Source organism: Gopherus flavomarginatus, chromosome 1 (assembly GCF_025201925.1).
Source record: "Gopherus flavomarginatus isolate rGopFla2 chromosome 1, rGopFla2.mat.asm, whole genome shotgun sequence".
In the NCBI taxonomy this organism is placed as follows: Eukaryota; Metazoa; Chordata; order Testudines; family Testudinidae; genus Gopherus; species Gopherus flavomarginatus.
In genome coordinates, this window is record NC_066617.1 from 249,278,646 (window position 1) to 249,304,057 (window position 25,412).

General features: G+C 43.2%; 1 protein-coding gene across 2 annotated transcripts in view; it reads left to right on the forward strand.

Moving 5' to 3' along the window:
* The window catches only part of TMEM131 (transmembrane protein 131), a 177,336-nt gene that overhangs the window by 82,130 nt on the left and 69,794 nt on the right, over positions 1–25,412 (forward strand). For both annotated transcript variants that reach the window (XM_050931968.1, XM_050931969.1), the window contains exons 4-7: positions 608–676; positions 15,397–15,520; positions 22,689–22,805; positions 24,543–24,665. In XM_050931968.1, the coding sequence (XP_050787925.1) occupies positions 608–676; positions 15,397–15,520; positions 22,689–22,805; positions 24,543–24,665 (433 nt within the window). The remainder of the gene's footprint in view (positions 1–607; positions 677–15,396; positions 15,521–22,688; positions 22,806–24,542; positions 24,666–25,412) is intronic.

Here is a 25,412-nt window from a genome sequence, read left to right on the forward strand (position 1 = left end):
CATTCAAAGAGAAGTAAAATATTTTGGGTTCAGCAAGTGAAGTTCAATTTCAATTTGAAATTAATTATTCTTCCTTCTTGTTCCTCTTTGTAATGTGTGGATATGGTTCTGTAAGAGACCAATCATATGTGCATGAAATATTGTCATATGTCCGAATGGACATATGTGTTTGGACATTGATGTGTTTCCCTAATGTTTCGTCTTGGTATTTTGTTTGTATTGAATGGATATAATTGTGGAGGGAAAAATTAAAATGTTGGCTTAAACTGTAGCTATTTAAGATGTATAGTCTTAATATAACATAATCCTGTTTGTCTCTGCGTTTAATAGAATGCATTCAACATAATTTTCAGATCTGTTCACTTAAAACCATCCAGTAAGTTTATTCCTAAACGTATGTACTAAAGCACTGCACAGTAACAACTTGAGTAAATGCTGTGCGAACGTCACTGGTTGGACAAATTTGTTAAAGTCTTTCTTCATCTAAAGTAATTATAACAATACTAGCCTCCAGAAATTATTTGATAGGAAAGGAGGAATTGAGATGTGTGGAGAGAAAATGTATTTGTCACTACTTCTGTTACAGAGCCTTATTTTTTTTCTGCAGTATATCTCTGTATCGGGGGAATTGCAGACCTATCCGGTTTGAACCACCAATGCTGGATTTCCATGAACAGTAAGTTGTGAAGCTTTTAATTTCTGTCCTAGTTAGAAGACAAATACAAAAATTAACCTAAACAACACACACATTTGATGGACAGAACTTTAAATGTATATCCATAATTGCAGCTGGCCTAGCTGTGTGTGTCAAAATGGGATCTCAACCATCTTTAACTCCTAGCTAAAACTAGGCTCTTGACTTGTTTTGTACAGTTGGTCTAAGATGTGGTGGGATAGCTTGTTTTAAGCAGAGTCTGCTTTCATTGCATGCTACAGTGAAGCTAGCTGGATTACTTTTCATTTGTAGGAAAGAGTAGTGGCACAATGTAGGGGATGTAGAGCAGTATAGGGAAAATAGTGGAAGTTTTGCCTGTCCAAGCCAGAATTTTATGCTGATCCTGAGTTATTTGTTAACCTGTGGAGGGAAAGAGTCATGTATATAGTTTTGTCAAAGTGGTTGTCCAAGAATACCCTATGCACATGGAAGTATCCTTCTCCCTTTCATATAGCTTTAATGTTTAGCAACGTATTTACTATGAAAGTGCTTTATTTTACAAGTATTAATTAATGGCCTTTGTCAGTGCAATGAACAACATACTATAGCTAATATGCCAAATTTATATTAACACATTGTTACAAAAAACATGTAAGAGAAGCTAACCAACCATCTTAGGTTTGTCTATGTTTCAGTACTTTGGTTTGGCAACTTTCATGATTTTTAAGTGTCAGTATGTGGTCATGGTCAGAGAACTAATTGTAGTTATTTGCTTATTATGTTTAAGCAAAAATGTGCAGTACAAAAGTGCCATGTTAGTCACATCTCTGCTATAACCACAAAATTTGATTGAATATCATTCATATGAATAATGCAGCACAAGACCTAAATTCAGTAAGTTTTTAAAGACTGCTCATGTAGATAACTTTTTTCTATGACACAGTTTTGATTATATGGTCTTAGTAACTGAATAAGAATAAAGTAAATGTATGGGGAAATTCCTGAAGAAGTTTGATTTGTAGTAAATACACAGCATTCTTTTAAGAATTAAAGTTTATTTTTATTTTTATGCAGTTATTTATCATAATGTTAATTGCTTCTACTCCTTTGCTTTGTAGAAAAATCTCACTTAAAATCTTCTGTAAGCACATCTGAAGGAAATTAAATGAGTTATGTGAACTTTCTTTTTTTTTTTTTTTTTTTTTAAATTTTGGAAGTACTCGAATATCTATTTTTCATAAGTATGAATTTTAATATAAAATATCAGTGTTTTAGCATTAAAACGGATATCTTAAATGTTTGTTCTAATAAATTTGCTCTTCATTATGCTTCAGTTGGTTTGTATATAAATCTATCCTTCCAGAACTCTCTCACTTTGAAACAAGTCAGTTAATAGAGATCTGAAACACTGCCAAAATTGTTGAAGTTTATGATCTGCAAAGGGCATGTCCAGCTCTGTAGAATTAGTGCCAATGATATGGGCTTTTTTAACTGAATACAGACATTTCCAATTAAAAGTTGTAATAGGAGCATATGTGTCAGACTTTGGTTTGTTAAATGTTTTCTTCACTTCTTAAAAATACAAATATGTTAAATATATTTTACTTGCTGTAGAAAGTTGAAATGCATTGCTGCAATTATAAATTTAGTCAGAAAACAATGGTTTGCTATCATGATAGATTTGTTAAAAATTTAGTAGGACTGTGTTGAACATAATGTGGAAAATAGATTTTGTTAGAGGTAACTAGATCATGTTTCGTTGTGTCCCCTTCATGCTCTTAGTAGGGCTGGAAAACTCTTGGGGAGGAGAAAGTATTAGTCTTGGGTTGTAAGTAGCACATGTATGAGCTGGAGGTACAAGGGGGGGAGGAGGAGGGTAGCCCCAGAGTCTCCATCTCATATTAGGGAGATGGAGTGAGAAGGGGCTCTGCACACACCTCTGCAAACTGTGTAAACTGGCCTATTCATCTCATTCAGATGAGAATATGCCTGTGAGAAATATCCCATGGAGATGATTACACCTTGAAATACTATCTCTGAGAAGCTGAACTGCCCCATTCATCTCAACGGGTGTTCTCCTTTCCCTCCTCTCATCACTGTACCTGTGGCATGTACCAAACGTGTCCCAGCCTCTTATCTGAGTCTCAGCCCCCTGTGCCTATTGCATGCACTGAGATGCTTCTTCCCAGCTTCCAGAACAGGCTCAGTCTATCATGCCTAGTGATGCCTTGCAGGAGTTCAAATAGACAGTCCTAGTAAAGAGAACCATAGCTGGTTTCATAATACTTCCCACCAGACCATCTCAGGTTGGACTCAAGCAAGCAAGTAGATGGCTCTGACCTGTTGTATCGAATGCAAAGCCTGATGTTTTTAAGCGTGAAATTTCATGTATTTTACCAGTTGAGATACACTTGGTGAGCTTGGTTTTAAAAACCTAACTGTATCCAGTATGCTTGTTTCACCAATTTAGAATTTCCCCCCAGATAACTAGCTCTTAAGCACTGCATTGCTATGTCACGGGGTCCATGTAGACCATGTTGGATTGCCACTGATTAGACAGAAAAGATACTAAATTAACCTCTCACTTGTAGAGAGTGATCCCTCTAGAAGAAGAATGGAATTTGACTGCTGCCATAGCTCTAACAGTATGTGACTAGAGGACTTTCTTTTCATTTTCTTTCAATCTGGTCTTTCTCACAAGCACTAAATTTACAGTTCGTCTTGTAAAAGTAGTCTGCCAGTATATTCATTGAGGTTGTTGAATCATGATTAACAGACTATAAAAGTCTTGAAATGGTACTGAAATCTTCATTTTGGCAAAATGTATCTGTGGAATGGTCTCACCTCACTAGTGTTGAAAAGCATCTGCCACATCTCAACCTATGCCTAATGTTTTCTTCCTAGGTTAATATTCTACAAGCCTAACTTTTTAGTTTTTGTAGTATTTTCTGTTTATCACTGCAAGTAGTTCTATCTTGCTTGTAAGCGCTATGCTTTTAATATTTGGCAGGCGGTTTTTACTCTGAAGAGAGTACAGAACAGCTTTGTCTGCACTTAAAAACATTAGCAAGCAATTCCTTTTAAATTGAATATCTGAGTCCGTTCTGCATGTGATATAAGAATAATTTAAGGGAATGAGAAGCGGATCAGACCCTTGTTTCTTCAAGAACTCTAATCTCTAACAGGATATGGGGAAAATAATTATCAGCAAGCAGGAAGATCATCCAAATAATTAGCATTCTTTTACATTCTTTAAGCAGCCATTTTCACAGATTTCAAGGTGATTTTATAAGATAGCTGTAATAAAGAACCACATGTGCATTTGTCATGTTTTTAATACATAAGAGCTTTATAGAATCACTTAGATTTTAGACATGCTCAAGGTAATATAAAATATTTTTCTTCTCTCTTTGTAATAGACTTTAATTCACATCTGTTTTGGAGTTGGTTAAAAAAACAATCTAGAAAACAGTTCTATTGGTAGATCAAAACTGAATATGTTAAGTTGATGCAATCTGTTTTGTATTTGTAAATTATTTGATCTTAGAATGAGAGATGCTGATAAGTCAAATAATGCAATAATTTAAAGCCTTGTATCATAGAATCTTAGAAGATTAGGGTTGGACGAGACCTCAGGAGGTCTCGTCCAACCCCCTGCTCAAAGCAGGACCAATCCCAACCAAATTGAGCCATTGATCACTACCCATTGAGCCCAACAATCTAGCCAACTTTCTATCCACCTTATAGTCCATTAATCCAATCCATACTTTTTTAACTTGCTGCCAAGAATACTGTGGGAGACCATATCAAAAGCTTTGCTAACGTCAAGATATATCACGTCCACCACTTTTCCCATATTCACAGAGCCAGTCATCTCCTCATAGAAGGCAATAAGGTTGGTCAGGCGTGACGTGCCCTTGGTGAATCCATATTGACTGTTCCTGATCAACTTCCTCTTCTCCAAGTGCTCCAAAATGAATTCCTTGAGGACTTGCTCCATAACTTTGGACCAGTTCATTCTAGGTGACATGATTGGATAATGACCTGCTCTCAGTATTTCAATCTGTGGAGCTTTGAAAACCAGTTGAAAAGAAGCTGATGTACTGCAAAGATTGGTCCAAAAATATACCTTATAGAAATACTTGTACTTGTTACATTAATTTAAAACTTGAAGATTAATAATCTCAGTCTCTGATAGTGCAGTGATATCTCTTCCTTAATTTCTGCTGTATTTCCCCTGGTAGGGTGACACAACTGATCTCAGTTTATCTCCCTCAGTTACTTGGTCAGAAAAGTAACTCATCCATATTGCTCCGACCAACCATTATGTATGTCTGAGTGCAAAGCAGGGAGCACACTTTTTTAGTACTTTGGTCTTGTCCATTGTCTTGCTTTCCGTGAAGCTGTGGCAAGAGTCCAAAGCTATGTCCAAAGAGTCCAAAATTATGAAAGGATAACCTTTCCATTTAGGGCAAACTGGGTATTGCATGTGTCACTAAAGTCAGAGTAGTCTCCTTTGCTTAGGTCTCTTTCTCATAGGAAGCTTTCCTTTAGCCTGATTTTCAGCAGCTGTCCTCTATCCAGCCCCCCCACTCCCTGCCCCCTTACCACACTGCCTGGAGCACTGGTGACTGGCGGCGCTACAGCCGTGCCACCCGGCTGGAGCCGGGCCATACCACCACTGCCACACAGCACAGAGCCCGGGTCAGGCCGGGCTCTGCATCTGCGCTGCCCCAGGAGCTCACAGCCCCAACACCCAGAGCACAACAAGCGAGCTGAGGCTTGCAGGGGAGAGAGAACAGTGGGGGAAGGACTTGGGGCTAGCCTCCTGGGCCTGGAGCTTGGGGGCCAGGCAGGACTGTCCCACGGGCCATAGTTTGCCCACCTCTGTGTTAGAGGGTCTAGACTTCTCTTTCCCTGAACCTAAATAAAGAAGCCAAAAATCACAAAAATATCTTTCTATTCTTCCTCATCCTCCAGTTTTCCCACAAAGAAGTAGATATGTTAAGGCTGAATGGGAATCCCTGCTGAGATTACATTCTTAACTTTTAATATTCAAATGAAATCTTACAAATTTCAGAAGACAAGTTTGCATTTGTTTGAAGAATCCCAAACTAAATACAGATTGGAAAGAAGCCAGAGATGTTCTCAGTAAAGGTCTTTTCCAAGCAACCTGTCCTTGCCCCACAATGAACAGATGGAAATCTCTGAGAATTACTTTGAGCCGATAACAAGGACCCTTGTAACCTTTAGCCGCAGGTTCAACATGGCTCAGTGCAAGGGACTTACCCACGTCTTTACTTCTAAAGAGGAGGGTAAATTCCATATTCACTAAAACAATTCTAGCAGTTATGTTTCAGATGCCTTTAGGTTCTCTTCCAGATTCATAACTTCAGTTATCAGGTGCTACATATAGCTGCATTTCTAGAAAGCCAAACAGTGCAGAGGGGGAGGATAGTATTTCAGTGGAATAAAAATAACTTGTTAGTAACTATATCCTTGTTTGATAGACTCATAGGCTTTAAGGTCAGAAGGGACCATTATGATCATCTAGTCTGACCTCCTGCACAGTGCAGGCCACAGAATCTCACCCACCCACTCCTGTAACAAACCCCTAACCTATGTCTGAGTTATTGAAGTCCTCAAATCATGGTTTAAAGACCTCAGGGTGCAGAGAATCCTCCAGCAAGTGACCTGTGCCCCACGCTGCAGAGGAAGGCAAAAAACCTCCAGGGCCTCTGCCAATCTTCCCTGGAGGAAAATTCTTTCCTGACCCCAAATATGGCAATCAGTTAAACCCTGAGCATGTGTCAAGTATTAGAGGGGTAGCCGTGTTAGTTTGGATCTGTAAAAGCAGCGAAAAATCCTGTGGCACCTTATAGACTGACAGACATATTGAAGCATGAGCTTTCGTGGGTCAAAACTCACTTCGTCGGATGCAGGCATCCACGAAGTGGGTATTGACCCACGAAAAAGCTTATGCTGCAATACATCTGTTAGCCTGAGCATATGGTCAAGACTCACCAGCCAGCACCCAGGAAAGAATTCTCTGTAGTAACTCAGATCCGACCCCATCTAACATCTCATCGCAGACCATTGGGCATATTTACCTGCTAATAATCAAAGATCAATTAATTGCCAAAATTAGGCTATCCCGTCATACCATCCCCTCCATAAACTTATCAAGTTTAGTCTTAAAGCCAGATATGTCTTTTGCCTCCACTGCTCCCCTTGGAAGGCTGTTCCAGAACTTCACTCCTCTGATGGTTAGAAACCTTCATCTAATTTCAAGTCTAAACTTCCTAGTGTCCAGTTTTATATCCATTTGTTCTTTTGTCCACATTGGTACTAACCTTAAATAATTCCTCTCCCTCCCTGATATTTATCCCTCTGATATATTTATAAGGAGCAATCATATCTCCCCTCAGCCTTTTTTTGGTTAGGCTAAACAAGCCAAGCTCTTTGAGTGTTCTTTCATAAGACAGGTTCTTCTTCGAGTGCTTGCTCATATCCATTCCAGTTAGGCGCACACCTATCCATTTCAGTTAGGTGTGCGCGCGCCGCATGCACGTTCGTCTGAAGAGTTTTACCCTAGCAACCCCCAGTGGGTCGGCTGCGTCGCTCCTTGGAGTGGCGTCGCCATGGCACCAGATATATACCCCTGCCGACCCGACCGCTCCTCAGTTCCTTCTTACCGTCCATGTCAGTCATTGGAACAGTGGAGTGCGGCTTAGCTGTCCTCCACCTCCCTAGTTACTCCTTGTTTCTTCACTATTGTTGTTGTATATAGTTGGTTTTATATATAGTTATGGTTAGTTCTTGAATAGTTAGTGTATATAGTTACAGAGGGGTTTGGGCATTAACCGCTTCCCCGCACCCGGTGCCAGGGCCCATGCCCGGTTCATCGGGGTTTAAACCGTGCTCGGCCTGTCATAAGCTGATGCCCACAAGCGATCCCCACGACTCTTGTCTAAAGTGCCTTGGGGAATCGCACATTACGGATAAGTACTGTATTTGCAAGGCATTTAAACCGAGGACTAAGAAAGAGAGACTTTCGCCTGAAGAATCTCCTCATGGAGACAGCTTTGAACCCTCCGTCCTCAGCACCGAGCGCTGAGCACTCTGCTAGCAGCGCTCCTCTGGCACCAAACCGTGCCGGCACCGCCAAGACACCGAGGCACCGGCCATCTCCGGTGCAGGGATCTGCTCGGCACCAATCTCTCTCCCCAAAGCAGAAGAGGTCGAAGTCCTCCACTACCTCTGTGCCCTTGGCACAGATGCAGCCTCATGCAGACCGCCCGGCACCTGCACCTGCCGCAGCACCGACTGCTGCAGTACCGTCGACTCTGGTCCTGCGGGGGCCGTCAAATCCGGTCCCTGAGAGCTCCCCGCCGAGTCCTGTGGTTGAGCTTATGGTCCCCTCTACGCCAGAGACGTTCTCCGTGGCCAGGGACCTTATAGCCGTGACGGAGTCTGTCCTGCCTCAACCCCCGGCACCGCCAGTGCGGGTATTACACTCCAGAGGCAAGCCAGCCATAATGAGACCTCCTTCAGTCATCTCGGCAGACTGGCACCGATCACGATCCAGGTCCCGGCGCTGTTCGCGGTCTCATCGATGATCACGGTCCTGACGCCGCTCGCAGTCCCGGCACCGATCGCCTACTCGATACCGGTCATACTCGCGGCATAGATCGATGTCTCGGCCTCCGGCCCGGTACTCTCGGTATTGCTCCCGCTCCCAGCACAGCGACTCTCGAAGCCGTTCCTGCTGCAGACCTTCGAGATCCAGGTCAACCTCCCGGCGCTGCGCCGGTCGCAGGTCCCGGTCTCGCTCTCGGCACCAGTATGACTCCAGATACCGATCCCCGCTGCCGAGGAGATCACCAACAGCGAGAGAGAGGGACCCTTACCATGGTCTTTCACCTTCTCCCTGGCCATCCCGGCACCCGTGCGTGTCTTCACAGGCAGACAGTGCATATGTCCAGGACAGAGACGCCGATGTGCCTGCCACGATTTTCCACGAGCCCCAGGCTCAGGATCACAGACCTCAACAGTGGGCATTCTGGACACCTTGGGCATCATCAGGCCCTAGGTACATATCCAGGCCCATCGCGCTCTGCCACATCAGAACACCGGGTGCCGGAAGCTACCATAAGCCACCCTCCTCCTTCTGCTTCGGAGGAAGTGTCAGTTCAGCCACAGGACTCCCAGATCCCAAGGGAGGCAGAGGCTGTCCACCACGATGAGCCCTCGACTGACCCGCTTGTCCTAGGTCTCTCCTCATCCTCCTCCCCTGACGAGGCAGTAGCCGGAACGTTGTCTGTAGGCCCTTCACCAATCGACTTGAGGGCCCACCAGGACCTCCTCAGGCGTGTCGCACAAAATATGAACCTGCAAGTCGAGGAGGTCCCGGAGGTAGAGGACCCAGTGGTGGATATTTTATCCTCTGATGCCTCCACGAGAGTGGCCCTCCCCTTTATACGGACGATCCAGGCCAATGCCAATACAATCTAACAGTCTCCGGCCTCTGTCCCACCTGCTGCCCGGGGAGTGGAACGTAAATATATGGTGCCCTCCCTCCAAGGGCTACGACTACTTATGTCCATCCGCCTCCTTGCTCCCTCATTGTCCAGTTGGTCAACAAGAGAGAACGCCATGGCCAGCAGGCTCCAGCCCTGAAATCAAAAGACGCGAGGCGCATGGACTTGCTGGGCTGCAAAGTCTATTCTGCAAGGGCGCTCCAACTCCGTGTGGCTAATCAACAAGCCTTCCTTAGCCGCTATAATTATAATACCTGGGCAGTGGCGGACAAGTTCAAGGAGTTGCTCCTGCAGGACTCCCGACAGGCATTTGCAGCCATCCTGGACGAGGGGAAGAAGGTGGCTAGAACCTCCCTCCAGGCGTCCCTAGATGCTGCGGACTCAGCAGCCAGGACCCTAGCCTCCGGGGTTACTATGAGGCATATCTCATGGCTGCAAGTCTCAGGCCTTCCCCCGGCGCTCCAACATACAATTCAGGACCTCCCCTTTGAAGGGCAAGGCCTATTCTCTGATAAGACAGACCCTAGGCTGCAAAGCCTAAAGGATAACAGGGTCATTATGCGCTCACTGGGCATGCACATGCCAGTGACTCAGCGCAGGCCCTTCCGCCCCCAGCCACACTGCTCTTACCCTCAGCCCAGACAGACAGGACTTTGCTAGAAGGCGGGGTAGAACCGGTCGCCGGAGGCAGTCAGGCAACCAAGAGGGCCAGAACCAAGGTCCCTCCAAACCTTCCACAGGGCTAAAACCCTCCTTTTGAAGGTGCGTCCGAGGGCGTCATACCAGTATCGTCAAAGGATCCGTTCCCTCCTTTCTCCAACCGCCTCTCCCTTTTCCTCCCTGTGTGGTCCCAGCTAACGACAGATCGCTGAATCTTACGCATGCTGGAATTAGGGTACCACCTCCAATTTATTTCATGCCTCCCCTTCCGCCCCCCTTCCTCGTCCCTCTTCAGGGACCCATCTCATGAGCAGCTCCTCCTCCAGGAGGTGCAGACGCTCCTTGCCAAAGGAGCCATAGAGGAGGTACCGGAACACCAATGGGGCACAGGATTTTACTCGCGCTACTTCCTAATCCCCAAGGCAAAGGGGGGTCTCAGACCTATCCTGGATCTGCGGGAACTCAACAGATACATGATAAAGTTGAAGTTCTGTATGGTATCCCTGGGGACCATCATCCCATCCCTGGATCCCGGAGACTGGTATGCCGCCCTCGACGTGAAAGATGCATATTTTCACATAGCCATCTACCCTCCTCACAGGAGGTTCCTCTGGTTCGTAGTCAAGCGCCAACGTTTTCCGTTTGCGGTCCTACCGTTCGGCCTCTCTACAGCCCCAAGAGTATTTACGAAATGCATGGCTGTAGTCGCCGCCCACCTCCGCTGCCGTTGGATACACGTTTTTCCGTATCTAGACTGGCTCATCCGAGGGACCTCTGAGGCACAAGTGATCCATCACGTCCGCATTGTCAAAGACCTTTTCCTACATCTAAGCCTAATGATCAATGCGGAAAAGTCCACTCTGATTCCCACTCAGAGGATAGACTTCATTGGCACCACCCTGGACTCCATCCTCGCCAGAGCTTGCTTACCGCTGCCCTGGTTCCAGGCAATGGTGGCCATCATCCAGAGTCTGCAAGCTGCTCCCTTGACTTCAGTTCACACTTGCCTAGGTCTCCTGGGTCACATGGTGGCCTGCACGTTTGTGACGAAATACGCCAGACTGCACCTCCGTCCCCTCCAATTGTGGCTCAACTCAGTGTACCGACCAGGCAGGGATGCCATAGACATGGTCGTCACCATTCCCCCGAGCATCCTAGGCTCCTTTGACTGGTGGCTGACCCCCACCCTGGTGTGTGCAGGGCTGCCGTTCCATCCACCCCAGCCCTCTGCGTCCCTGATGACAGACGCATCATCTCTCGGCTGGGGTGCTCACCTCAGGCATCTACGCACGCAAGGCCTTTGGTCATCTCAGGAACTGGCCGGGCACATCAATGTCCGGGAGCTGAGAGCAGTCCGCCTTGCTTGCCAGGCATTCCAACAGCACTTGCAAGGCCGTTGTGTGTCAATATTCACCGACAACACAACAGCCATATACTATATAAACAAGCAGGGCGAGACAAGGTCCTCGACCCTTTGTCAGGAAGCCATTCAATTCTGGGATTTTTTGTATAGCCCACTCTATAGACCTCATAGCGTCCTTTCTCCCAGGGGTTCGGAACACTCTGGCGGATCGCCTCAGCAGATCCTTCCTTTCTCACGAGTGGTCACTTCGCCCAGACGTTATTCTTTTGGTCTTCCGGAAGTGGGGATTTCCCCATGTAGACCTCTTCGCGTCCCGCAAGAACAGGAAATGCCAGATGTTCTGTTCCTTTCAAGGCCTCTCACAGGGTTCGATAGCGGATGCCTTCCTGATACCGGGGACGACTCACCTGCTATATGCTTTTCCACTGTTCCCGCTCGTCCACAAGGTCCTGCTGAAAGTATGCAGGGACAGAGCCCGCTTGATCATGATCGCTCCAGCGTGGCCCAGGCAGCACTGGTACACCATGTTGCTAGACCTGTCAATAGCCGACCCTAACCCACTACCTCTCCACCTGGACCTGATAACTCAGGACCACGGCAAACTGCATCACCCAGACCTACAGTCCCTCCATCTCACGGCATGGCTCCTGAGTGGTTGACCCAGTCTGAGATGCGTTGCTCAGCCCCAGTGCAACAAGTACTCTTGGGTAGCAGAAAACCTTCCACTAGAGCAACATATCTGGCCAAGAGGAAGCGTTTCTCATGCTGGTGTGGAGAACACAACGTTCTTCCCACCGAGGTCTCCATCCCCACCATCTTGGACTACCTCTGGTCCCTTAAACAACAGGGCCTAACGGTATCATCATCTTTGAGGGTGCACTTGGCTGCCATCTCTACCTTCCACCCGGGGAGAATGGTCGCTCAGTGTTTTCACATCCTATGGTATCAAGATTCCTCAAGGGCTTGGAGCAGCTATACTCCCAGGTACGGCGCCCTGCCCCAACCTGGGACCTCAGCCTGGTTCTTACCAGACTTATGTCGGCCCCATTCGAGCCATTAGCAACTTGCTCCCTTCTCTACCTGTCCTGGAAAACCGCTTTCCTTGTGGCCATCACATCGGCAAGACGAGTTTCCGAGCTCCGGGCTCTCACGGCGGACCCTCCATATACTGTGTTCCACAAGAACAAAGTGCAGTTGCGACCACACCCGGCCTTTCTCCCCAAAGTGGTATCGGCCTTCCATGTTAACCAGGAGATCTTCCTTCCCGTCTTCTTCCCGAAGCCACATTCATCGTGCAGGGAGCAACAGCTGCACTCCCTAGACGTCCGTAGAACACTCGCTTTTTATATAGAGTGGACAAAGCCCTTCTGCAGAACCCCCCAACTCTTCATCGCAGTGGCAGAGCGTATGAAGGGCCTACCCGTTTCTTCACAGAGGATTTCATCCTGGGTGATATCGTGGATCTGCGCCTGTTATGACTTGGCTCATGTTCCGTTGAGCCACCTCACGGCCCACTCTACCAGGGCTCAAGCCTCATCTGCTGCTTTCCTGGCTCACGTGCCGATTCACGAGATATGTCGCGCAGCTACCTGGTCCTCGGTCCATACCTTTGCCTCTCACTATGCCCTGGTTCAGCAGTCCAGGGATGATGCAGCCTTTGGCTCTGCGGTGTTACACTCTGCGACATCTCACTCTGACCCCACTGCCTAGGTGAGGCTTGGGAATCACCTGACTGGAATGGATATGAGCAAGCACTCAAAGAAGAAAAGACAATTACCTTTGTAACTGTTTGTTCTTCGAGATGTGTTGCTCATATCCATTCCAAACCCGCCCTCCTTCCCCACTGTCAGAGTAACCGGCAAGAAAGAATTGAGGAGCGGTCAGGTCGGCAGGGGTATATATCTGGCGCCATGGCGGCGCCACTCCAGGGGGCGACCCAGCTGATCCACTGGGGGTTGCTAGAGTAAAAATCTTCCGATTAACATGCACGCGGCGCGCGCGCACACCTAACTGGAATGGATAGGTGTGCGCCTGACTGGAATGGATATGAGCAACACATCTCGAAGAACAACAGTTACAAAGGTGAGTAACCGTCTTTTTTCCATTCCTCGGATCATCCTAGTAACCCTTCTCTGTACCTGTTCCAGTTTGAATTCATCCTTCCTAAACATGGGAGACCAGAACTGCACACACTATTCCAGATGAGGTCTCACCAGTGCCTTATATAATGGTACTAACACCACCTTATCTTTACTGGAAATACCTCGCCTGATGCATCCCAAGACTGCATTAGCTTTTTTTAACGGCCATATCACATTGGCGGCTCATAGTCATCCTGTGATCAACCAATAACACCTTGGCCTTTAGCTTCAGGATGCTTAGCACAGTTTTACTTCATAAACAGGAAGCATTTTCCAGTTACCTAAATGATCAGTTAATTGTGATGCAGGTTGATTATTATCACTCAGGTATCTGTCAAACGCCTGCTTGACAGTCAGCAAAATTATTCTGCTTCACATTTGGAACCTGAAATGAAATGTTATAGAAACAATTGCATAATTACACTAGCATTTGTTAAGTAAACTGGTAACTAGCCAAAACTTAAGTTGCAAGGATCTTCAACCCTTTTGATTTGTATAAAACTATTTACTGGAATTGCTCTATGGTATCTACTGTAATGAAAGTGTACGCTATTTGAATAGACAGACTACAGTTTTAGGGAGCAAGTACACACATGAGCTGACGGTAACTTTCAGAGACTAACTTGGAGTAAACTTGTTGGTTACATACACATTAATCCCAGAATGGTTTATGTGAAAGGTATGTTTTATGAAGTATAAAACAAATTTCTTCAGACACATTGAAGTCTGAAAAGCAATCATGAAATCAAAGCATGTCTTGTTTTGTCAGTATATATGTGCTTTAATAAAAGGAGTGAGTAAAAAAACTTCGTAGAACAAATTATCTGTTTGATTTTACTGTTACTGAAAAGCTTGCTGTTTGTTCATCGTTTTTGTCAAGTGAATGGATTTTGTAGTTTCACTGCTCTCTAGAGCTTTCTGCACTGATAGCCTGATTTGGTTACCTGAAGTGTATTTTAAGAACCTTTTCTATGTTGTCCTAGAGATGTAACATTCAAATAAGAATATTAGATTATATTATAATACTGAATCAAAAGTGATGTATATATTTGTATGCTTCTAAAATACAGTACATTTTCTTTATAGTAAATGGATAGGAAACACAGGACCCAGATAGGGCTGCTCGTGAAGATCTGATGAAAATAATTTCAGCATTTGAGAGTTGTGGATTGGTGTTGTGCGTTCCCTTTTTTTTTTAAGTTGCTTTGATGTTACAAACTTATACAAGAAAGGAATGATGGCTTTGTCTCAGTTTCATCTATAAAACAGTGATATTACTTTACTTCACAGAGATGCTTAGGTTAAATTCTTAATGTTTAGGGCAGGAGTTGCCAACCCCTGGGGCTTCAGAGACACATGCGGCTCTTCAGAAGTTAATATGTGGCTCCTTGTGTAGGCTCCGACTCCAGGGCTTGGAGCTACAGGTGCCAACTTTCCAATGTGCCGGGGGGTGCTCACTTCTCAACCCCTGGACCTGCCCAGCCCTCATTCCTCCCCCCCCACCCCCCGCCTCCTGCACACTACGAACTAGTTGATCGGAAAGTGCGGGAAGGGAGGGGAAGGTGCTGATCAGCGGGGCTGCCAGTGGGTGGGAGGTGCTGGGATCGGGGTGGGGAGAGCTGAAGGGTCGGGGAGGGAACTGCTGACATATTACTGTGGCTCTTTGGCAATGTACATTAGTAAATTCTGGCTCCTTCTCAGGCTCAGGTTGGCCGCCCCTGGTTTAGGGTGTGTCCAGATACCACTACAAGCACCACAGAAAAGTGTATAATCAAATAAAATAAATAATTAAACTACAGAACAAGAGCAAGTTTGTAAGAAGGTGTTGCTTTTCTTATTTCCAGGTGAGACTTAAGTATTGCTTCATAATGCTTTTAATGAGGACTTGCGTATGGGAATTCTTTTCACTGCTTTATTTAAATTTGTATTTCTTGTCCAGTCTTCTGTGATATGAAACCTAATAATAATTCTATCTAATAAAACACAGTAAAAACATTCTGAATAGACTTTTATATTCTTTCTCTTGTCTTTTGACAGGCCCGTTGGGATGCCAAAAATGGAAAAAGTTTATCTACATAACCCTAGTTCAGAAGAAACTATTATATTAGTATCAATATCTGCTACAACATCACATTTTCATGCATCATTCTTTCAAAATGGGGTGAGTTACTCTGCTTATTAAAGTTATCGTGTTTTTCTTACGATTGTAAAAACTTGTTTCTCTTTGTAATGAGTAGCTCTTGCTTTAAACAAAATTTCTGGTGGATATCTAAAACTTTATCGATTCTTCAGTTCTTTTGATCTTTACCAAGACTGATCAAACAACTTTTAATTTCTAAAGGTATTTTCAGCAATTAAATATCCAGGCCTGACTGCAGTTGTGACTTGCACGCTTTCCTTTATGAATCCTGGTTTTTCTTCCCAAAGGTTGCCAAGCTATGTCACAACAACCTTCACTTCAATTGGAGGACCCTAGGAAGCTGCTTTTCCTGTGTTCATCAGTGAATATTATTAAGTTGGCCAGAGAAGAAGCTGAGATGTAGGGTACATGTAGCAATGCACTTCAAAATTTCTAGGCTGTTTCTCAACACTAGTTGTAACAGTGATTTATGCTTAGTTTAGGCTGTGTGCAGATGTTTTTACTACTGTCAGTCTAATCCTGTTTAGAGCAGAGTAACTTTCTAGCATAGGGGTATGTCTACACTACGGGATTATTCCAATTTTACATAAACCATTTTTTAATACAATCTGTTTTAAGTCGAGTGCATGCGGCCACACTAAGCATGTTAATTCGGTGGTGTGCGTCCATGTACCGAGGCTAGCGTTGATTTCCAGAGCGTTGCATTGTGGGTAGCTATCCCATAGTTCCCGCAGTCTCCCTTGCCCATTGGAATTCTGGGTTGAGATCACAATGCATGATGGAGCAAAAACAGTGTCGCGGGTGATTCTGGGTAAATGTCGTCACTCAATCCTTCCTCCATGAAAGCAATAGTAGACAATCATTTTGCGCCCTTTTTCTCTGGATTGTCCTGGCAGACGCCATAGCATGGCAACCATGGAGCCTGTTTAGCCTGTTTTCACTCTCACTGTATGTATACTGGATGCTGCTGACAGAGGCGGTACTGCAGTGCTACACAGCAGCATTCATTTTCCTTTGCAAGGTAGCAGAGACAGTTACCAGCCCTATTGCACCATCTGCTGCTTTGGAAATTGGCAATGACGGTTACCAGTCATATTGTACCATCTGCTGCTGTCGTGGGTGCTCCTGGCTGGCCTCGCTGAGGTTGGCTGGGGGCGCATGGACAAAAATGGGAATGATTTCACAGGTCATTCCCTTGTTTATGTTTTGTCTAAAAATAGAGTGAATCCTTCCTAGAATATGGGGCAAGTCTCCTAGAGAACCAGAGAGCACAGTCACTCCGGCTCAGAGCCCAAGATATCCTGCAGAAATGATGAGCTGCATGCCATTCTAGGGGGTGCCCCTGCAACAACCCCACCTGTTGTTTCCCTCCTCACACACCCCTCCTGGGCTACCGTGGCAGTGTCCCCCCATTTCTGTGATGAAGTAATAAAGAATGCATGAATAAGAAACACTGACTTTTTAGTGAGATAAAATGAGGGGGAGGCAGCCTTCTGCTGCTATGATATTCCAGGCAGGACATCTCTATTATTCATTAATGGGTGTGGGGGGGAGAGGAGCACAGCTTTCCGCTGCTGTGATAGTCCAGAATCTCCATTAGACATGAAAGGAGGTGGGGGAGAGGAGCTCAGCCTCCAGCTGCTATGATGAGGATGGTTACCACCCCTATTGCACCATCTGCCAGGACTGAATCTCCAGGAGACAAAGCTTAAAGAAGGGAATGACCAGGAGTCACTCCCATTTTTGCCCAGGCGCCTCCGGCCGACCTCACCGAGGCCAGCCAGGAGCACTCACAGGATGATGACGAGGATTGCGATCAGTCATTTTGTATCGTACTGTCTGCCACCGGGGAGGGAAGGGGAGGGAATGCTGCTGTTTAGCGCTGCAGCACCCCGTCTACCAGCAGCATACAGTAGACATACGGTGACATTGGAAAGAGGCAAGAAACAATTTTTTTTCCCTTTTCTTTGAGGGTGGGAGGGGGGTAAATTGACGACATATTCCCTGAAACACTGGCGACAATGTTTTTGACCCTTCAGGCACTGGGAGCTCAGCCAAGAATGCAAATGCTTTTCGGAGACTGTGGGAACTGTGGGATAGCTTGAGTCCTCAGTCCCCTCTCCATGAGCGTCATTTGATTCTTTGGCTTTCCGTTACGCTTGTCACGTGTCACTGTGTTGAGTCCCTGCTGTGGCCTCTGTCTATCGTAGCCTGGAGATTTTTTCAAATGCTTTGGCATTTCGTCTTCTGGAATGGAGCTCCTGATAGAACAGATTTGTCTCCCCATACAGTGATCAGATCCAGTATCTCCCGTACGGTCCATGCTGGAGCTCTTTTTGGATTTGGGACTGCATGGCCACCCGTGCTGATCAGTGCTCCACGCTGGGCAAGCAGGAAATTAAATTCAAAAGTTCGCGGGGCTTTTCCTGTCTACCTGGCCAGTGCATCAGAGTTCAGATTGCTTTCCAGAGCGGTCACAATGGTGCGCTGTGGGATACCGCCTGGAGGCCAATACCGTCGAATTGCGGCCACACTAACCCTAATCTGACATGGCAATAACGATTTCAGCGCTACTCCCCTCGTCAAGGAGGAGTACAGAAATCGGTTTTAAGAGCCTTTTATATCGATATAAAGGGCTTCGTTGTGTGGACGGGTGCAGGGTTAAATCAGTTTAACGCTGGTAAATTCGGTATAAACGCGTAGTGTAGACGAGGCCTAGGTCTCGGAATAACAGAGTTTAGGGTGGTGGTTTGGTTTTAGTTATAGTACAGTATACTAACCATTTTTGCAGTGATGCAAGTAGAATTCATTTCTTATCAGTACGCTGCACTCATGGAAGGGAAACAGGGTGGGTGCATGTGACTTCTAGACATGACTCCTCCTTGCCCCAGCCTGGGGCCCCATCCCCTCCCCAAGATCCATCTCATGTTACCTGGGGGGAGCAAGGGAGGCTCTGTCATCTTTTTGCTGTGTTGGAGACTTCTGAACTGCAGGGCTCTCTGGAACCACAGCGGTGAATGGAGCAGAACGTGGGGCGCTGGACAGCCCCACACTGGCAACTCCTCTGGCATGGCGGTACTTCCCCTGAGTCCTTCCATGCAGATGCGTCTCCTGAGTCCTGTCTGGGGTCTGTACAGCCTTGCCGGAGGACAGGGCGTGGGGTGGGGCTGGGATAGGGGAACAGTACAGCCACTCCAGGGGAGCTGCTGGCGTTCTGCTCCTTTATCGCTGCGGTTCCCTGCTCCTTTCGCTGCTGCAGTTCCCAGGAGAGCCCTGTGGTTCAGCCCTGGAATGGCTGTACCACCACCAGCCCAGTCCTCTGGTAGGGCTGCTGTACAGATCCCAGCCAGGAGACGCAGCTGCATGGAAGGGCTGGGGGTGGTACAGCCGCGCCAGAGAACACAGCCCCACATTCTGCTCCTCCCATGTCTTTCTGGTATGGTGTACTGGCTATAAATATCTTACTGGTACGGCATACCGGCCTGTACCGTCCTACTTGCACCATTGATTGTTTGTATACCACTTTCCTTTACATTCTAAACATTTCTTTCCAGTAAAGTCTTACTAATTTTGCCATGAAAGGAACCTGCATTGAAATCCTTAGGACTCGTTAAACTAAGACAAGTATTTTTGCAGGGAGCAACTGAAACTCCTCTGCCTTAACCTGATCCTTAAGCTCACTAGATCATTCCTGCTTCCTTTAATGTCAGTCAGTTTACTCTTTTGGTACCTATCAGCAGATTTTTTTGTGGTAATAGTTTCTGCATCCAATTCCAGGAATGTGTGGGGTTTTTAAATGCGTTTATCATAAGGGAGAAAATTGGAAACAGTAAATACGCAGACACAACTAGATTAAGATTATGAAAAATGTAGCCAGCTGTGCTCTAAGGTTAGTTACAGAGAATACTAGCTAAGTCTTACCTTTTAGGAAATCCTGTGTCAGCTAGTTGCTGTCTGAGGCTCCCTCCTCCTCCCCTCCCCCACCCCCCATGGTTTGTCTAAATTAGGACAGTAACCTTTTACTGACAATGGTTGTCAACTGGTTCCTTCTAGATCTGTGTCAACTGATGTCAGTACAGTTTGGTTGGTAATGTAGACGGGATCCAATAGTTTAAAACTCTAACAGAACCTATATCATACTATGCCTCTAGGATGCTTCTGTGGAGATGCTGAAAACAATTTCTTCCTGTTTACACTAGCAGCCAAACTGCTTTAAATATCACTAGAGGAGCAGCTGGGGGAGATCCATTGTTAAATTGTCAATAATGTGAATCACTTTCAGAGAATAATCGGTCCCTCTGAATCACAAACTGTGTCTAGTTCCATTCCTTCTCTTGTAATCCAGTGAAGCTCTGAATCCATGTGGTGTTTTTATAAGTCATACATTACTGTATCCTTTAATCAGATATCAGTCCACAAGTACAGTTGTATTTTAAAGTTCTAACCTATTTGCTTAGATGTTCAGTACAGGTCTCAGAAGCATCTTTCAGTTTGCTTAATTTTGAAAGGGTACAGATCCATACTTTCACCCATTTCAAAAGAAGTCTTTGAATCTGTCCAAGAGGTGAGTCCTTTAAGATGGATACAGAAATGCTGTGCATTTGAAGGAAAAAAAAAATCTTTCCAAAAAACAAGTAGCCCAAAAGTTTCTGATATACCTTAAGGATCTTTCAAAGGGTCTTCAGTTCCCTTTGTGCTCTTTGAGCTTGCATTTTTCTTGAAGCAGCTGCTATTAGCATGGTTAATGAACACTTCACATTGGGAATTTTGTTTCTTAGCTGAACGCAGTTTAGAAAATTAAAATTAATAGAAAATACATATAGAGCCAACATATTGCTATAACAGATACAAGCCAAATTGAACAGTGAGATTTGAACTGTCACACTGAGATCAGAAATACCTTAATATGTTTACTTCATTCTTTGGATTTAACATTACAAAGAATCTGATTAATTTTAGTTAAACCTTTCTGCCTCTTGTAAACCTTATGTACAGTACTCTTGATAGAGTGGATGTCTCGAAGCTCTGCTGATTGTACATGTGTTGCCTTTAGTATGACAAATTTACAGGGGGTTGTACTTGTTACTAACCCATCAGAGCAGTTTTTTCCAAGGCCCGTGAAGCAAATGAGACAGGCATTGAGCTCTCAATCAAGAAATCTGAAGAGGGCCAGCACCTGTGTGCATTTCGTTTTTTTGTCTAGTTGTGTTGAGAAAACTAACAGCTTTTGGGTCCTTAACCATGAGATGTCCTTTCTCAGTGTTGAGAATTATGATATTTTAATAGTCAATAAATCAAGGTTTAGAAAAAAATAATTTTTAAAAATTTACTTTATCAAATAGCTTTGAATATGAGTGAGATTTGAGGATGTGGTAGGAAAACGGTTCATTATCCTGAATTTACCAATGGTTAATTCCAGTCTTTATCTGGCCAAATAAATTTCTCATTTGTCTTGCTTCATTTGTCAGTGAAATGGCAATTCATTTTTATTATTTAAAGGACACTGTCAAGATTGGTTTACCATTTCCTCCCCCCCCTTAAATTTTGTAGAAATTCCTTCCATTTAAAAACGTATAAAAATATCACAATGCAGAATTAACATAGTTTGGACAGAAAGATGAAAAAAAAACTTAGCATATTTAATGTTTAATGTGAGTTTTTCAAAACAAATGTTTTATTGCTGTTTCTTATAAGTGATGGATGAGATGAAGAGGAAAGAAGGAAAAGTGGGAATAGATTTTACTTTTTCTCCATTTAAAGATAATGAACACTGACACTTTTTGAAATTTTAATAAGTCAGTGAAGTGATGCGTGGTGAGAGTTGATGCACTGGTGTTTCACCACCAAAGTGGCAAAACTGGATAATAAAAGAGTGCCTTTTGATAATCAGTGCCCAAACCCTGTACTGTAATCTTTAATATTATGGAATGTTTTGGTTCTAAGTGTTGAATACTCATCAGGATTTAAGGTCCTGATTTAAGGTTGAAGTTTGCAGTGTCATACAACTATGTGGACACTGAGATTCAAATTCCTTTTGCCTATGTAAAGGTAGAATGAATAGGTGATGCATAGTATTTTCTCCTTATGAAATTGACTGTTTTCAAACTAAAATCTTTAAGAAATTTCAGTAACATTTTAGATTATGCTGTTAGAAACCCATAGGAATATATTAATTATTTCTAACTAAGTATACAATAGCTTAAATATTGCTTTGTTCCTCTAACTTTTTTGCTAATGTTTTAAATGTGCAGTTTCAGCTAAACATTCTTTGAACTATATAGCTTTCATTGTGGCGATCTTAAACTGATTTGAAGAAAACAAATTACAGTGAAGAGAAAATATGACTGATATTAGAAATGTATTAACTCATTTAGTCAAAGCCCCGCTTACTGTGCCATTCTGTGGTTGCTGACTTTCCTTCAGATTCCTCTCTTTGTGCCAGAACTATACTCCAGGATCTGAGCTGCATTTAAAAATAAAATAGAGTTTCTAGCCTGTATAGTTACAAAGAAAACTTTAAAAACATTAATGAAGTGTAAAACAATGTAATGATATCTTCCTGAGGTATAAGGCTGTCTGAAACAGTAATTCTAACGCAGGAGTAAATGGCCTCATTCATATCCACGAGTGTTAATGCTGAAACTTGATGTCATTAAATGTCAGAACGTTTTAACTGCTAATAACTTTAACAGAAATATTCATTTTTTTTTTATTTTGGGTAGCATCTTAAGGTGCTATACAAACACACATGTTGTTATGGTTCCTGCCCCCAAAAGCATAATCTCTTAACAACCTTCTGTGCATCCAAGAGTTCTGCCATAATTGCTAATTTATTCACACCAATATTTGTTATGCAGCTATAAGTTATCAGTACAAAGTTTCTGAAGGATATTGAACATAAAAACATAAGGTGTAGTGTAAATTTTAATCATAATTTCAAATTAAACATGTAATGTATTAATTATATTATTCATATTCACATTTAACTGAGTTTAAAACCTCTTTTCCTTTATGTGAAGCTGCCAGAGAATTTCTAGTCTGCTGCAGAATCCTTTCCATAGAATATAGGTCAAGTTTGCCATGAAATACACTGGAGAGGATTCTTGACTACAACATGCAACATTGTTTATTTGAAAGGTGTAAAGTCCTCCCTAAATATTCTTCTTTTCTCATTGCTTTTATTTTTCAGAAAATTCTTCCAGGAGGGAACACATCTTTTGATGTAGTTTTCCTTGCAAGAGTAGTTGGGAATGTAGAGAACACTTTATTTATTAACACTTCCAATCATGGGGTATTTACTTACCAGGTAAGAGAAGAAATGGGAGAATAATCTTTTTAACATTCTTAAAATAGATAACCATATAGGTCTGTAAATATCTTTTGTGAATATGTTTAGTGGCAGGTATAAAAAGTGTTGTTTAGCCAGCTAGGGAGGTGCCAAGAAATGGAGAAAAGTGCCACAGAATTTGTTGCCAGACTGAGAGCATTAATACCTTTAAACACCATTATTCTGACAAATTGTTATATGTAAATCCCCCTATCAAAACCTAATACTGAGCATCTTGTCAGAAAAGTTCCCTGAAGACAAAATTATGCAGTAGCTTGCCCATTGTTACCACAAGTTTGTGTCTATTCCTGACTGGAGCAACATTTTTGACAGAATGCTTTCCTTTGGTGTTGTGCAGAAAGCTTATCAATTAAGGGCAAGAATCTGACCCCCTAACTCATATTGTGGATGCTGTTCAGTGAGAATAAGGGTATCCAAATAAGATATTAAATAACTTCCATGTAAGGGTAGGTATTCTTCGTATATCTTGTATGTACTAGGGAAAGCCAAAGGTTCCTCCAAATATAATGTGGATGTCTTAGTGTTAAGTTAGGAGGATGGAATTATTCAAAAGGTTGGCAATGTGATAGAGATGTCAACTTCTAGGTCACTTGTAAGTTGATTCAAATAATTAGTAAATGAAGTACTTGCCAGTAGTAAATCTACCAATGCTGTTAGGCATATGAGAAATGAGTGGGAAGGAGAAATGGTGGTGGGCAAGTAGATTCTGTGAGCTGGTTACTAAACCAGTTTTTGAAAATCTGTACTGAATTCCCTAGCAATATATTTTTTTAAAAGTAACTGCAGAAGTTATATGCCAGTAATTTTGCTGCTGTTGTTTACTAGATGCCCAATGGGCCAACTTAATATAATAATTCATATGCTAGATTTTAAAGTTTGGTTCTAGTCCAAAGTCGCACAGTAAAGTGTCAGAGAGGAGAAGAATAAAGCAGGCAAGGTGGATGTAGGTTAAAGTGCTCAGTGTATTTTCTTATAGTACTAGGGCAAGGGAGGATACAGTGAAATTGAAAGACAGAAATTTTAAAACTGATTAAAGGACATTTTTTGTATTCACTGTGCAGTTAATCTGTGGAACTCATTTCCACTAAATATAATTCAAGTGAAGAGGTTATCATAATTTCAAAAAATAAATAAATAAATTAGCTGTGTGGATAATGAGAACATTTGTAGCTAAAATGGATAGGATAGAAAAATATAGAGAAATACCCATGTTTCTGCTTGTTAGCCTGCTGCTCAGATACTATGACCATGAGCGTGACATTAGAATTTATATAGAACAGAGAGGAAGTTTAGATGTTTAGGAAGAAATTACAGCTATGCTGTAACTGTCTGTTATGAGATGTTTCACCTTTGTGAAACATCTGGTACTGACCACTCAGAAAAAATATCGGACCAGAGAGATCAACAATCTGACCTGACTTTTGTCACTCTCAATGTTTTGTGTTTGTGTGTCAGTTGTTAGCAGAGGTGGCAGATATAGAAATCATACTTTTGGTTGTACACTGAGTCAGCTTGATCTGAAATAAACAAGGATTTCCATGATGTCTTTTTAAAATTAATTTTCAGAGTTAGAGCACACTTTAAATTGATGGCATTTATTTGAAAAATTGCTGAGTCTGTTCCCTAAAATTGACACATTTTGTAGATACAATACTAGTTGCAGAAACTAAGACTTTTTTCTCTGGTTTGAAACAGGTGTTTGGTGTTGGAGTCCCGAACCCTTATCGGTTGCGCCCTTTTATTGGGGCAAGAGTTCCTGTAAATAGCAGTTTTTCTCCAATAATAAATATACATAATCCCCACAGTGAACCTTTGCAGGTGAGCATCAGGTGCCAGTTTCATGTGTGTGTTTATTTTTTACAGTGTTCACTGAAATTTGTTCACTGTTTGCTTTGAAATTGCATTAAAAAAGTGTTTTTGTTTAAGAATGCTTCCCTCTCTTTCCCCTTCCCACCCCGCTTTTCAAAACTCCTTTTCTGGTATTTTGAGCACTGTGTGCTCTGTTTAAAATGCACTAAAGGAGAAAACACTCGTAACTGATTTTGATGACTTGATTGTCTAATTTAATATTTTGAGAAGCTGTGTTCAAAGAATTGTACAGAATTACAAATAAACAGGTATGTAAATTTAGGGCCAAATCTTACAAATTATAAACACTTTACATGCAAGTCCCACTAGAATCATTGGGATTGCTCACAGGCAGAAAATTGAATAGAAGTTTGCATGATTTGGCTTTCTTATGTGAAACTACTCTCTAAAGAGAGAATCAAAAAGTAGCCAATTTAAAAGCACTTTTCATAATACTCATGTAAAAAATTAAACTTGACAAGCCACTTTAGAAGTTAGTATATGTGCTTAATCTTTGCCTTCGCTGGTAATTAAGGAAAAACATTGATGCAAGCAGAATGCAGTATATTTTCAAAGCAGAGAATTAAGGAAAGTGATTCATTGTTTGAACACAGACAAGTTACTTAACTTCTCTATGCATGTGTTCAACTGTAAAATGGAGTGTAATCATTCTTAACCACTTTTTTGTAAAGTGTTGAGATTTATGGATGAAAAATG